The sequence below is a fragment of the Carassius carassius genome, chromosome 13 (assembly GCF_963082965.1).
Source record: "Carassius carassius chromosome 13, fCarCar2.1, whole genome shotgun sequence".
In the NCBI taxonomy this organism is placed as follows: Eukaryota; Metazoa; Chordata; class Actinopteri; order Cypriniformes; family Cyprinidae; genus Carassius; species Carassius carassius.
In genome coordinates, this window is record NC_081767.1 from 22,472,314 (window position 1) to 22,488,619 (window position 16,306).

At 38.8% G+C, this 16,306-nt stretch overlaps 1 protein-coding gene across 3 annotated transcripts in view; it reads right to left on the minus strand.

The window, feature by feature from the left end:
* The window catches only part of LOC132156102 (guanine nucleotide-binding protein G(o) subunit alpha), a 99,644-nt gene extending 83,571 nt beyond the window's left edge, over nucleotides 1-16,073 (minus strand). The window contains exons 1-2 of one of the 3 annotated variants that reach the window (XM_059564961.1): nucleotides 15,562-16,071; nucleotides 15,383-15,425 (exon numbers count right to left, since the gene is read on the minus strand). In XM_059564961.1, coding sequence (XP_059420944.1) covers nucleotides 15,383-15,425; nucleotides 15,562-15,679 — 161 coding nt within the window. In that variant the 5' untranslated portion in view covers nucleotides 15,680-16,071. Of the gene's footprint in view, nucleotides 1-15,382; nucleotides 15,426-15,561 lie in introns of all 3 variants that reach the window. The other 2 variants (XM_059564959.1, XM_059564960.1) reach the window with 2 other exon arrangements.
* Nucleotides 16,074-16,306: the final 233 nt, after the last annotated feature.

The following is a 16,306-nucleotide window of genomic DNA, read 5'->3' on the forward strand; positions in this document are numbered from 1 at the left end:
TTGAAGTAGTCACAACGACGACATCACTAGCTAGGCCGCATATTCCATCGCCAGATCCGAACCAAGCGAAGTGAAGGAAGACGGGTGTCCTTTCCGTACACTGAGTGTGGTGGGTGAGTCTTCGTGCTGTGAAAACCTATAATTTTGACGTGGTGCTGTATATTGCTGTGGGCTGCTGTGTATTGCCGTGTGTCCTGTCAGATAAACCCCCGCCTTCACGCACTTCGGCGTGGGAGGACAAGGAGATTGCTGGTCCTAGCCTAGTTCAGTACAGTATATGTTGTGAGCGTGCTTCAGATCTCCGGAGATAGCACGGTACGCTGTGTCCAGCCCAGAGGTGAAAGCCATCCAAAGCAGAGTAACTGTGTTTTGTGTCCAAGTTGATACCTGTGGAGAGGAAAGGAAAGAGATTGATATCTGTGGAGAGAAAAGGAGAGAGAGGGAATAACACGAGGAGGAATAGAGCGAACCCTGTACTTACAGTACGCTGTGTCCAGCCCAGAGGTGAGAGCCATTCAAAGCAAACTAACTGTGCTATTGTGCCCAAGTTGATACCTGTGGAGAGAAAAGGAGAGAGAGAGTGAATAACACGAGGAGGAATAGAGCGAACCCTGTACTTACAGTACGCTGTGTCCAGCCCAGAGGTGAGAGCCATTCAAAGCAAACTAACTGTGCTATTGTGCCCAAGTTGATACCTGTGGAGAGAAAAGGAGAGAGAGTGGGTAACACGAGGAGAGACTGAGGAAACCTGTACTTACGCCGCTGCCTGTGGAGAAAGAGAAAGCGAGTGAGCACCCAAGGAACGAACTGTGTGAACCAGTACTTACTGTGAGCTGTAATCAGCGAAGAGGTGAGAGCAGAACCAAGCTGAACTAACTGTGCCTGTGTGTCCCAGCCGTTGCCTGTGGAGAAAGAGAAAGCGAGTGAGCACCCAAGGAACGAACTGTGTGAACCAGTACTTACTGTGAGCTGTAATCAGCGAAGAGGTGAGAGCAAAACCAAGCTGAATTAACTGTGCCTGTGTGTCCCAGCCGTTGCCTGTGGAGAAAGAGAAAGAGCCCGTTGCCTGTGGAGGAAGAGAAAGAGAGTGAGCACCTCGAGAACGAACTGTGTGAACCAGTACTTACCGTGAGCTGTATTCAGCGAAGAGGAGGAAGAAGGAGGGCGCTACGGATACCTAAGACTCAGGCCGGGGCCCGAGTCCTACGCCCCGGATCCCCGTGGCCCCCTTGCTCCCTGACCTCTTCCCGGCCATAGCCCATCTGGAGGGCCGAGTCAGAGTTTAGTTTTAATTGCCCTTTCCCTATTCCCCAAGCTATTTTTAAATATTTAAATAAAGATTGTTTTATCACTTACTTGTTCTCGTGTTGTTTGGCCATTGGGTCGGGTTTGGGGACCTCCTCGAGGTGGAAGTTGAGAAGGGGTGTGGCTTAGTTAAAGCATAGCCAGCCCCTGGGTGTGACATAAATGCCCACCATTATAAAAAAAACTGAAAGCGGGAGAGACACAGAGTGGGATTATGACATCTACAGGGTCAGATCAATAGTTAGGCAAATTAAAACTAAAGAAAAACGTTATGTAACTTGTGCTTCGAAAAGACAGACTACGAACAAAAAACATAATTTGCAAGTGCTGCGTCACAATGCATATCAAGAGCATCCCTTATTGCATGTTCGATATTCCCAATTCAGAAGACCGCACACACAGCCTATGTCTCTGAATGCTTCTAATACTCGCTCCTCTCTTCCCCACGCAGCACGAATCCCACGTCATGGACGAGCCATTCAGACTTGCCGCACTCATGCAGCCTGTTTCGTAATGCTCGGTTATATTCGCACGCGGCACTGCACCGCAAATCTCCAGGAGCGCATCTGGCAGTATGGATGAGGCTTGATGCATGCGCGCAACATGTGTCGACTCGTGTCTGGGTCTGCATTTAAAATGATTGTAAATTCTGTCTAACTGCTTGCTAATTTCACTTGGATGAAATAAAACATTCAGCACATTTTCCACTTGTTCTTAAAATCCGAAATACAATGTAACATGTATACTTACTTTAATAAGTGACTAAAAAAATACAGTGACTAAGAAAATACAGTTCTTTATTTATGTAAAAAAATAAATATTTCCAGTGAAATTCAGTAATTAAGTTAATTCTGTAAAAGTAGTTATACCATTATAATCGATTGTTCTCATTTGCTGATTACTGCAATCTCATATGAATGACAGGTTAATGGAGAGGAGGCTTTATCATCCTGCCCTCATGCCACTGAACATGTTGTCATCGTCAGAGATTCAAGTTTGAGGGGTACGAGAAATTAATGTTTTTGATTAAAGATTATGAGGCCATATGCATTTAAAAACAATGATGTGCAATTTCATCCATGTTTGTTGCCATAGTTTCTACAAGCGGAAACTGACAGCGCGGATATTACGTCATTGTTAGGCGACAATGAACCTGGACGCGCCATTATTTAAAATTGGAACTACTCTAGATTTATAAATCCTTGGGAACTTTTGGGATAACTGCATTAAATATATAACAATGTGCGAGTGGTTTTTGGATATTTTATTATGAAAATCTTACAAATTGTGCATTTTCATGGTATTTTTGTGAAAAAGTCATTTTACTTCTACTACATGGAAGAAAATGTATGACACCATGATAGGTAACAATTTATTTTAAGGAACAATTCTCACTATTAACTAGGTGCTTATTAGCATGCATATTACTAGCATATTGGCTGTTTTTTACTACTTATAAAGCACATATTAATGCCTTATTCTGCATGACCATATTTTAGATCCCTTAAAACTAGCCTACACCTAAACTTAAGAACTACCTTACTTCCTATAAGCAGTAAATTGGGGGTTTACTGAGGGAAAACTCTTAGCTAATAGTGAATACATGTTCCCTAATCTAAAGTGTTATATATATTGCTAGGGATACCATAAAAAGTTGTCAGCTGAGCTTGCTACGCAGCTTTTAATAAAATGTGATAGATAGGACTAAATGAACATTCTCCTCCCGACCTTTCATTTGAAACTCAGTTTATCAGATCAATGAGGTTAAGAGAAGATGGTTCTAATATATAGATGATCTAAGAAGCAGCACTCCAATCTAAATGGCTACATGGGTTTAATTTTAAGCTGTGAGGTGGAATATGATTTAAAGGATTTCAGGAATGCACACCGGTAGCCAAAATAGAAATACAAAAACTCTCACGCACACAAACACACACACACACACACATAAACACATTCCGCAACCCACAATACCTCTCAGTCCTATCTCATAAAGCTGGGTCATGTCATCTGTAAGAGAATCCTTTGTCCTGATGGTGGTTTTGAGTGCTGTTTCTGTCATCACCCCCCGGACATGGCCACTTATCCAACCAAACGCCAGGAGGAACATCTATTTATAGCAATAATAATCAGGGTTTGCATTCTCAATCTCCTAGGAAGTTCACAGGTCAACCTCTCACCGTTAATATCTGTCCAACATGTACACTGCCAGTCGCTTCGGCTATGTGCAGATGTATGCGAGTCACGTTCTATTAGATCAATTCACAAAAATGCTTGTCATAGAAAATGGAGGGAAACTACAGAGTAGGGCTGGGCTGGACGATTGATCGAAAAGTAATCAAAACCGAAATTCATAACCTCTAACCGACGTAATTTTCCCATGTCGGTTATTTCGTTTTTTTAATCCTGTTAACACTTCCCCCTTAAAAGTATACTAGCGCGTGTGTAGCCACAGGACTCTTCTCTCCAGTCAGTGGCATAAAAGCAAAACACGGAGGTGAATGCCGGTTCAACACATAGTGATGTCACGCGAGCGGTGAGCCTTGCGTCTTCACTAAACTTTGTCAGTTGTATTTGTTTTATGGTTTGGACATTCAAGCGATTAGATGATTATTATATCGAGCTACCATGTTGTTCGCGCAGCTGCATTGTGGCACGAACACTCATATAAACAGTAGCTGTGAAGATCGCGCGCTCACAGAGGAACACAGAAACTAGTTGTCAGCGCTGTCCTGTGATTTTTCACTAAAGTAGCTTAGAATCTCAAAACTTATTATAGCATGTTTGTGTGCAGCGCACATGAAGCACAAGCCCGTGCACAGAGAGCAGCGGTCGGCGGTTGCGCTGCGGGTTCCCGGTTTGTGGCCGTTCTCGGACTGTTCTGTGTATTTTAACTGTAGAAATGGTTGTTCCGAGTCGAAACTACGATACAGAAAACTACATCAGTATATCACCGTAAACGCAGCTGTTTTTGTCTTACGTGAACATAAACAGATGAGAAAGAAAACACGCGTGCAGTATTTTTGCTTAAAGAGCCTAATAAATGCGCTGTCTGTCATTAATGTTAATCAAAGAACAAAAGAAAATCATTCACTGATCTTGACTGAATATATTTAATAACTTTACTTGATTAATCTTTATTTTATTTATAAAAAGAAAACTATGTAGTATTTTTAAACTTTTACTTACAGTTTATGTACCTGCAATTTTGTTTAGTTGTATTTATTTATGATATTGCTAATTGATTTGTTTGTTCCTATCTTATTACTGACTGTTTACTTGTCTTTAACACTTTAATATTTGAAATTTATATTAATCTAGTTGTTTTTGCTATGGTATTTTTTTAATCACAGGCAAAATTCCTCTTGCAGTGTTTTGTAGGCTGCTGATTTTTGCTCATGTTAATCAGCTGCAACAGAATGCTTTGTAAAAATGTTTGACATCTAAATATTTGACTTAATTTTTTTTGTATTGGATTTTTTATCGAAACTAGGAATCGATAAGAATCGGAATCAATAAGCAGAATCGGAATCGCTAAAATTCAAATGATACCCAACCCTAGTAAGAAATGCTACGAACATAGATAAAATAATTGCTTATAGTCAATCATATTTACAGTACAAACCTTGTCAGTGAACTATGAGGGCAAAAAAACTAAACAGAAACAAAATAATCATTCATTAATCGTAATCGAGGTAAAATGTTCAATTAATCGAGGTTTTGATTTTAGGCCATAATTGTCCAGCCCTACTACAGAGAGAAATTACAATTATGAAACAGCAGGATGAGTGTGACAGGGCTATAATATCCCTCCCTCTTTCTTTTCCTTCTCTTATCTCATTTTCTCTCTCGCCCTTTCTCACAGAATGATGTCAAAAGCAAGCTTTAGGAACAATGAAAAAGTGGAGAGTTTTACGGAAAGCAATTACACTCAAAATTTCCATATTTCCTTTTTTCAAAAACATGATCTGCCTATAAATGGAGCCTTTAAAGTGCACTATACATATAAATATTTGTGTTGCACAGGCAGTTGTTGCCCATATTGGGCATTCTAAACTGTTCACTTATGAGGTCCAATGCTGGTTAGAATGCTGCCTATTTAGACAGCAGAGAGTGAGTCAGCTCATTAGCATTTAGTTATCAAGAAATTCAGCAACAAACCACATCTGGCTTTTGGATGTTTCAGTCCATTTTGCACAATTAAACAGCATTTACATAACATACTGAGACTTGCAAATTATACAAATACCTTTCATTCTGTCTAAGACCAGTCCACACCAAGGATGATAATTACAAAGATAACTATAACAATAACTATATTAGCATCTACAACAGCAGATGATAGCATTCTCTGTAGCAATATCATTATAGTTTTGATGTGGATTTCCCTATTTTAATAGAATGAGAGCGTTTCATACAACTTTATAGCTATAATTATCATCCTTGGTCTGAATGGGCCTTTACTCAGAAACGGTGATAGTCTTTCCTTCTCTATTATGATGTATGTACAAGTGAAATGCCTTCTCGAATGAGAAATATATATAAGCCAGGATGTAGTTTTGCATTGGGAGTTGACTGAATCGATTGTTCTCATTTGCTGATTACTGCAATCTCATGTAAGTGACAGGTTTATGGAGGGGAGGCTTTATCAGCCTGCCCTTGTGCTAGTGAACATGTTGTTGTCGTCAGAGATGCAAGTTTGAGGGATAGGAGAAATTAATGTTTTGGTTAAAGATTATGAGGTCACATGCATTTAAAAACAATGATGTGCGTGAATAATTTGCTTATGAGGAACAATTACATTTTCCATAAAAAATAAGATTTGTCAGTGTTGATATCATGGTGACTTTGAAGAGCAGCTTCCATTATGTGACATATTTCAACAGACTATTTAGTGGGAAATTATATAGAAATGTATTCACTGAGATTTGACAGATTACCCATAAAGTTTTTCACTTTATACCTACATTATGCAATATGTAAACCTAATATTACTTTTTCTGCACCCATTCTGGCTTGGTTATATAAGCAGAAATGAAATGTCATTTTGTAAGTGGAGAAATCTACATTAACATGTTTAATGTAAGCTACAGTATCATGCTCTAATGAATCATACCAATCATTTATAAGTAAGCAAATTGGGTCCATTTTAATTTCATCTTGCTTAAAAGCATGAAGTGGTTTTTAGTACCAGGCTAGCAAATTAATATGGACTGGTCATGAATACATAATATTACTCACACCCAGACATGTTCAGCCTTCTTCCCGTACACTCCCTACAGCCAAACCCCTGATTCACTCCCACTTTCCCTCTGATTCACAGTTCACAGTAACTACCCATCCCCCCAATTATGGCAGCCATTGTCATCTCCATGGCAACAGAGTGAAGAAAAGAGGGACGGAATGCATTTGGTTAAATGAAATATGGTAGCACATCCTCAGCGTTCACCCGAGGAACGTGCACACAGCAGCTGAAAGCACCTGCATTAGTTATGGACCACAGTTTCACACATTATTCACTGTACGAGATAAAACATCACCTGTTCCTGTCAAATTACTCTACATGTGATTACCGTAAGCGATGGGGCAGCATCTGTAGTTTTCAGTCAGTAAAAAGGAAGCGACACTGCAAAAGCAGAAATGTTCCACACGGTGTGTTTGTGTGAAGAAAAGGCCACAGGCAGAGTCCCTACTGCATCTGCAATTATACCTTAATTAAAAGTTGCTTGTTTAATACCCAAGCTCCATTTGTGTTTCTGTGTGTGTGTGTGTGTGTGTGTGTGTGTGTGTGTGTGTGTGTGTGTGTGTGTGTGTGTGTGTGTGTGTGTGTGTGTGTGTGTGTGTGTGTGTGTGTATGTGTGTGTGTGTGTGTGTGTGTGTGTTCACGTGTTTGCTCCCAAGGGCTGAAAGTTTCTGGAAAATGCCAACAGTCAGACCAATTTAAACCTACTCACAGTCACCAGGTAAAGGTTACAATGATACAAACACATTGCAAAACGCAGTCAAAGCAGGATGCAGTTAACACTCTTCACACACATCACCCCACAACAGACATTTCATCAGTATCCCACTAACACTTGCAAATAATGAAATTATTTCCACAACTATAGGTGTGCAAGACAAAAGCATGTCACATTCTAACATTTAAAGGGTCAGTTCTCCTGAAAATTACAATTCTGTTACCCACCCTCAAGTCATTCCAAATCTGTACGCTGTTATATAGCGTTATATAACAATGTTATATGTTATACAATATAACAATATATATGTTATATAACAAAAATATAAGTAATTCTTAATCTGTTTCTCACAAAAACAGTTATCTTTTGGAATTTGGAAAACAGAACAAAAATTGTACAGACTACTTAAAGTACTTTTTGGCACTGGACAGCTTTCTAAATAAAAAGATATAGAAAAGTCAGTAATATTTTTTTTTAAATAAATATTTTTATTCAGCAAGTATGCTGCATTGGACTGGTCAAGAGGGACAAAAGACTTTTACTTTGTCACAAATTAAAATAAATGTCAAATATATGATGTTCTTTTGAATCTTCAAAGAATCATGGAACAATGCAGTTTTCCACAAAAATATTAGGCTACACAAATGTTTTTAACACTGATAATAATAGGAAATTACTCTTGCGCATTAAATCAGCATATTAAAATCATGACACTGACGCCTGGATTCGGCTTTGAGAAACATTTATTATAAATTGGACTAATATTTCAATATTACTGTTATACTGTATTTGGCAGCCTTGGCTTCTTTCAAAAACATACATTTTACAGACTAATTAACAAACTAATTAACAAACTTGTTAACAGTAGTAAATGTAAATCCAAATTATATAATAAATATATTTAGTTGCATCACAAGTACATTTTTAATTAAGGACTATCCACTCTGATCCAGATACATATTATATAATTCAACCATAAGGAGAGTTCACATTGCACTGCCATGCTGTAAATCAGCTGACCCCAGATCAGATGAGCAGACCCACCCTGACTGCCTCCCTAATAAAGCTCTTTTGTGTTGGCGTGGGATCTGCTTTATGGCTCAAGACAAACACCTCACTAAGACAAAGGCCTTTTGTGTGATTACCAGCACATGGGTCAGCCAGAACTCTCCACACAGCAAGTACATATGGACCCACCACAGAGAGACCAAGAGAGGTGGAGAGGGTGGCAACAAAGAACCGGTGGGAGGACAAGGGTCACTGAGGGGTTCACGGAAGTACTTGACATTCCGGCCTCATTTTTTCCCACTCTACTGTTCATCCTTTATTTTTCATCCAGCACAACTTCAGGCATTTACTCTCTAACCCACAAACAGATAAATGCACTGTTTTGCTGCTGAAAAGACAAAAGGCGATTTTCTTGGCTGTGTGACAGAGTAGAAAATATAGCAAAAGAGAAACTTTTTTGCCGTAGCTAAGCACTTTCTCACTTCCTCTGTTTTTTTATTTTTTATTTAATTTTTTTTATTCACAATAAATGAGAACAGAATTACTGTGCAATAATCGTAAGTATAAACACAGGTAAAGGATATGACTACTTAAGACAGGTCGAAACAAAGAGTAGGGTTTTATTTCCAAATATTGTGTTTTTTAGTTCCCAAAATACCACCAATATTCTCATTTTAAAGATCAACTAGTTATGTTAAAGAATAATATAAATTGACCATTTTTCAGTGACCAATTTTAAAACATTCATATTTGATCCCTGTTTATTTACACAGACTGTGCTTGTTTACATGTATAAATGCATGAAGTAAATAGTCTGTAAATAAAAATTAAAAAAACTCATTAGAGGGGAATATTGTAAAAAAAAAAATTAATAATGTCATTTAATAGAACGTTTTTGTGGGGGAAAAGCATGTTAAATTCTGGCTACAGACAAAACAAACTAAGAACAATTTATGAATTTGTTTATTGCATTTTACTAATTAGAAAATCAAGACTTCACACTGGTCATTTCAGTAGCATGAAAAACAAAACGGTCACTAGCAAAAAAGTATTTAAAGAAAGTGTGCAAAGAATACTGAAGCTCTCCATGACTTCAGTCAAACTGCAAACTGACTCTCTAACTTACATCTTCTCTGCACTTTCTTGTTTACGATGAAGAGAGAATGTGGAATTACAAATTCACAGTCAGTGAGCGATCGCATTGAACAATTCCAGAGTTCTCCATGGTGACGAATCAAAAGATTGGACATCACATTCATAAGCTCAATTGAAACATGTGATTGATTATAATGTTTATAACGTATGCTGCAAACTGCACCTAAAAAATCTGATGCAACAATCGACCCTACTTCATTCATTCTTCTTGCATTTATTTTTAATTATGATAGCCATAACAGAGCTGGCTTAAAGAATGGTTTTTTGTTTTTTTTGGCAAGTTGTTTTTACACTAGAAACCATGGGCATTATAGTACTGTATATGTGATCTGAATTTTACATGTTTAATTGAATTTGTGGGTTTGATGGCTTTGCATACAGTACACAGTAGCATTCACAAATCAGATGCAAAAGGCAAAAATAATTGAGGTTTGTCTTGTTGAAAGTCACACAGTGTCTGTGGGCCAAGTCAGAGGGGATCACGGCAGAGTATTACAGCCAGAGCTTTGGGAAATTAATACATGAGAACCGTTTGTTCTCCCTGTGCTCAGTCAACTCCAATCACATCAGCAAGACACTGAAAACCCCTCTATTACAGAGGGACAGTAAGAAGATCACTGACAGAGAGAGAAGCACAAATGGACTGGGAAACTATCATTAGTACAGTTCATTTCACCAGCCTGTGTGTTTCATCAGAGCTCCTTCCTTTTCCCCTTCTATAGTGACTCAGAGCTTCCCCAAACACACACATTGTGGTTTGCAAGTGTGTCACAGTCCCAGCTAAACCAACTGCACTTGCTGCACATGGTTCATTAAAATATCTAATCTTTCTATAGTAAGATTCCAAGTGGAAAATCGATGTAAAGCCGTAGCGTAAATGGCCTTGTAATCTGCATACTGCACACTACTGTACTGCAGTTGCCAATAACAGAGCCAGCAGTACAGCAGTTGCAAGCAAGGGTGCTTTGTGTTAATGTTAATTTAATTTCTTTGCATTAAAATTGTCTTTACCCACCCAAACAGCCCTCTACAACTTACATCTGCTTTGAACCTTTGTACAATACATCTGAAAGGTCCAAGTTATACCCATTGGGGTCAGAGCATACACCTACTATTAAAAGGCTAACTAAAGGAACCAAACACAGTATATGTATGATTTTGAACCAAATATGTATTTAAGTAATGGATTTACTTTACCATTTCTGCACTTCATAAAATGAAAATGTCATATCTCAAGGGCTGCATCGATATTGAAATGTTCTTCAACACCAATAAACAGATAATTGCTTTCATGTTATGGCTGATAATCTATGAACAGTCATTATTAAAATTTAAATTACATAATAAAAAAACTAGCCAAACCAAAATAAATAGATATGTATTGAATGTACACACACACATATAACAAGAGCAAAAGTCTTATTATTATTTATAAATATTCAGCTCAAGAGTGACGCAATTGAAATTTAGACTGCTTTAAAGCTTAAGTCCCGCTTCCTGGAGAAGTGAAACACTCTCGACTGCACTGTGCCTCTATTATTGCTGTATCTTACAGTATTCCTCACCTAAACCTTCATCGGATACCAATAACTCAACACATAACATGTTCTAGACACTAGAGACATGATGTTTTTTGCTCTGCTACTCAAGTACATGGCCAGAGTTTAGCTTCATGGCAGTGCAGATGGAGTATAACTGAACAGCTGAGTCCTCTGCTTCAACCCTTCAATTAGCCAGCTACAGGACAGCCCAGCATATTGCATACTGCAGAGATCACTTTAGAAAAAACAAACAGTTTTAATCCTATCCAGTTTATCCAGCAGCAGAAGTCTGCTTTTAAAGGATAATATGAGGAGTGGCCTTGGATTACAGTTCACAGATTAGACAACAGAACCGACATTGTTTAGATGGGGAACTAGTCTTAATTACGGCTTTCATAACTCATTGTTACTACAGAAGAAAAGTAATCTAGTCAATATTTACTCTATGTGGCTCAAAATACTCTCCACATTGTCAGCATTTTTTTTTGGCAAGTCCAACATTATTTGCAAGGAGTGTGTTATGGACATTTCTTCCCATCTCCATTTTTAGATTAGTTTGAGAGTGATTTGCAAGACGTTCGGCTTGTATTTTCACTTTCACACAAACAAGCTCTATATCTTAACTTTAACCGCAACATCGGCACAGTTCTATTATAACTTTGGTGAATGCAAACTTGCTCCAAAGCTTTTTAATAAAAAGAATTGATTTTGATTTTGTTAAGTCTCTTATGCTCATCAAGGCATATATTTGAAAAAAATAAAAGAAATACTGTAATATTGTGAAATGTTACTACAATTTAAGATAACTGTTTTATATTTTCATATATTTTATATTTGTAATTATTTTAATGGCTTCTAAATTTTCAGTAGCCATTACTCCAGTCTTCAATGTCACATGATCCTTCAGAAATCATTCTAATATGATAATTTGGTGCCAAGAAACATTTCTTATTTTTAATGTTGAAAACAGTTGTGCTGCTTAATGTTTTGGTTAATTTTTCTTTTTTAAGAATTTGTTTGAAACGTTTAAATGTTTTTAATGACAGTTTTGATTGTGTCATAGCTTCCAAAAGTATTCATTTCTTTCCAAATAACATTTTCTGACCCCAACTTTTAAGCAGTACTGCACAAAATATTAGCATTTAGTCAACTAGTCAGCAATGCCTAGTCCTAACATGTTTAACAGGACCTGATGACATATACAGCTTTAATATGCCACAATCAGCATGTAAAGGATTTTCAGTGCACAAATCATACCTTAGAACTCATCATAATATATTTTATCTGCTTTCTGAAGGCTGCTTTTGATCATCCATGCATAACATGTGTGGGTGTGGAAACTGCTCTTATCACCATCTACTCACATTTTTACTCTCTCCCCCAACCCACAAAATACACCTTCAATTGTTCATATTTCATTCCCATATGACTAGGTGCCAGGAAGAGGAGAGTAAGGAACAGACAGAAAGAGAGAGACCTGAGTATTTGTGATGTGATCACCTACTAAGAGCCTGTAGACACTTAAACACTCCCCTCTCACACTGAACTAATGAAGCAGATGGAAGCACTGTTGCCTGCCTAGAAAACTACACCATAATCACAGGGTTTACCAACATCACCCCTCCTCATTCTGCGCCCTCTCTCTCTCAACATCTTTCACACTTCACCCAGTTCCCTGGTTTACTCTGACATGTTAAGTGCAAACCTCCTTGTTTCATCCGCCGTTTTCAAGCCATGCAATACAGAATACTGTACTCATTCATGGCACATTACAGTAAGAAGCCCAGAGCTACAAACTGTGCTCCTTTAGGACCCAAACCGTTTTACCAGCTCCATCATGAGACACACTTATTACCCAATTAAGCACATCAGAGCAACAATGAATCCTTAGAGAGGAAAGAGTCATCACTCTTTGGATGACTTAGAAATATGCATGAGGCATTAGCAACAATGACTTAAAAGCACAGTAGTAAATACTGTAATTAATTTAAGTTGACCAAGCAATTCGAAACTGAAAAAAATAAATTATATCATTTTTTAACTCATTCTGTAAGCACTGCCAAAAATAAACGTATTATATTTAGAGACAATATACAACCTGAAGTTAATTTTCTCACTTGTTGTTTATTAATCATAAAATCAACAGTCAGATTTATTAATTGCCGGAATTGTCAATGAGATTGGCAATGTTACAGAAATACACATCAAATTTAACATTTGCTGTAAATAATGTACAAGATATCACAAAACAAAAACTAGGCTACAGTATATTGAAATATAAAATGTTTAATAAGAGGAACAGGTACATTTTCTGAACCATATTAAATGAATGGGCAATTCATTTGCTTTTTTGCCCAGCTTAATTTCTGACTCTGCTAGTCAGCTGATTTTGCTCATTGCGCTATTGTCCAAAGTTAAGTATTGTATTTATGACATTAAACATTAAACATTAATACACAGATGAAATACAAAAGAAACAACGTAGGTAGGTGTTTGGGGAAAACGAAACAGACCGCGCCTCTCTCTGAGCACGTGTTGCCAGCGCAAACGACGCATTAATCCATTCCCTGTTTTCCCTCCCGCCCAAGTCACAACGCTCTTAACGACGGAGAAAACCGAAAATGGCCGAAGAAAGCCGATCACAGAAAAAGACTCTGCTGGGCGCTGTCCACCACTGTAACCGCCTGAAATCCTCCGATGCATTATTTCAGAACATGCCCGCGCTAATTTCATGCGTTTTTCCATCACAATGCATTACAAACGAACCGTAATATTACATCATATCAAGAGCAAATATAAAAGGACATTTTCTGAGGGCTATAGATTTCGATTAGACAAAGGCAGTTCGTGGAGGCGTTTCTTCATCGAATGGTTTGCATTGAGCAATAAACTACGCTTGATACAGCTCGACACATAAAAATCTCACTTACAATCTAACATCTTTTATCAGTAATCATATACATATTTAGCTTATACATATTCTACACCATACACCACGTCCAAAGAAAGTGACCATATAAATAGATTACTGTAAAGCAAGTCAAAGAGGGAAATAACTAGAGGAGTTGCATTTAATAAGACATTCGCACACCGCAAGAACAGATCGTTTTCAGTGAAGCGTAAAGAGAAAGTCATTGCATAAAAATGGCCTTGAGGAAGTTGAGCTGGTTGGGTGTCAAACCTTCTTCCTTCACTATGAGCATCAACCCAACAGACTGCAAACGCATAAGGCCTGTTCATGTTGCACCAACGCCATGCACACACTGCCGACAGCATTATCTCCAGGCACCATTTGCCATATATGCTCTGCCTTCACCATTCTCAGTTAACAGAAGGTTCTTCACTCCGTATTAACTGCATATAGTAGAAAGCGAGTGATAGTTTTTTTTTTAGGATTTTTACCAATAAATGACTTTTACAAGTGAAAAATTAAATATGAAGAATAATTTTAATGATTTTATTTGTGATTTTTGATAGTATAAAAATAAAACAACATGCATTGTGATTATTTTATTATTATTCATAACTATATTTATGCGAATTTACATGGTAGAAAAATTATTTTGGAGCCAGACCGTTTAAAACTTTTTTTATTTATTTACTGAAAATGAATGGTTGCTATATAACATCTTGAACATTAAAATGAGTACCATTAAGGGGACACCATTTATCAATGGACCCAGTCATAAAGAACCGATAACCAGTCGTGTAGAAAAGTGTGGATATCGGTAAAAATGGGGGGGATGGGAAGGGGGGTAAAAATATAGGCTATGGGTCAAGCCAGTTATCGGTTTATACTGCATATAATTCAGGTAAAATTACATATTAATCTCTAAAAGAATGCTGCATTATAGTAAAATCTAAAGAACCGCCATTTATTTCTTTGTCAGAAGGGCCCAGTAGCTTATAGCTATATATATCTTTAAGTGTATATAGCCTATATTTGATTCATTTCTGTCGTTTGTCATAAAAGCAAATGCACAGGAAGACATCAGAGACATATATGCCTAGACGATGAAGCGAAATCGGGGTGGAGTGTGGTGATGTTACTCGGGTGTGAAGTCAGTGGACTCCAATGGAGCATTAAGACTTAGAAACACGGCTCCCCAGTTGACTTTCAGCACCATTTTCGTGAACAGCACATCGACGGCGCCTCGTCTTCCCGAACCCACCAATATACATACTGCGGATCTGCTACATCATATCATCACGTCACGGCTACAATGTATATAACACGCTAGTGGAGAGAGACGGCTCCTTGAAAATATGGCGGACCTAAGAATTCGCCATCAAGCAATCGAGGATGTGTGTGTGTGTGTGTGTGTGTGTTGGGGGGGGGGGGGGGGTCGTGTGTCTCACACAGCGCACACTGACTGACTGACTGATGGATGTCATTTAAAACATGCCACTTACTTCATCTGTTTCACGATGGTACTTTTCCCAGATTCCCCAGCCCCTGTGGAGAAGAGACAGACACAAGGGAGTAAGATCGCCTGTCAAAATGAAGAGATCCCATATGTGTGCATTCATCGGATGAGACATTGCGATGTGTAGGATTCAGCTAGATTTGACTGGCTCCACTCCGCATTTACCTAGCAGGAGCAATTTCACATCTTTAGCAGCAGTGATTCCGTCTTCTTTGAGGTTTTTCTCGATGGCTTTGCTCCTGTCCAGAGCCGCTCTTTCCTCTGCGCTCAGTGTACATCCCATGGCTAGATGAACCTCGGCACTTTTTTATCTCCAAATCGGTCCTGGTGAGAAATATCCTCGGTGTTTCTTCCTTATCCCTCTCTTAGGTTGTCCCTATCCCTCTCTCACACTCTCTCTCTCTCTCTCTCTCTCTCTCTCTCTCCCTGTCGGCGACTAGCTAGAGCATTAAATCCCGCAAAAGACAACGTTGGGCTGGAACATAAGTCTCTTGCGCGCGCTCTCGCACTGTGTAGCGGGCTCGTGGTGCTCTGTCCTCGGGCTGGGAGGTCTCTATTGGGCGGCGGCAGCGGTGGTTTCGAGCGCTGGCATCGTTAGCGTGCGTACAATGGAGGGACAGTATGGAGAGAGAGCGCTCGGCTCGAGACAATCTCGCTGACGTCAGGAGCAGAGAGGGAGTGAGAGCGCGCGCGCACGAGCGACCATTCGTATCGCTCACCCAACCACAGCAAGATGCCGTTATGCCGTTATATGCAGGCGGAATGAGTGCGCATCTCTCTGTATTTCCAGCTAAGCAAACACTGTTAAACGATGTTTGTGCGGGGATATATCCGTTTGTGCGGGGTGAGTGTCGCGTTTGTGTTTCTGTGTATGTGGGGCGGATGATTTAAAGCCGATGAGCGGGCCCTG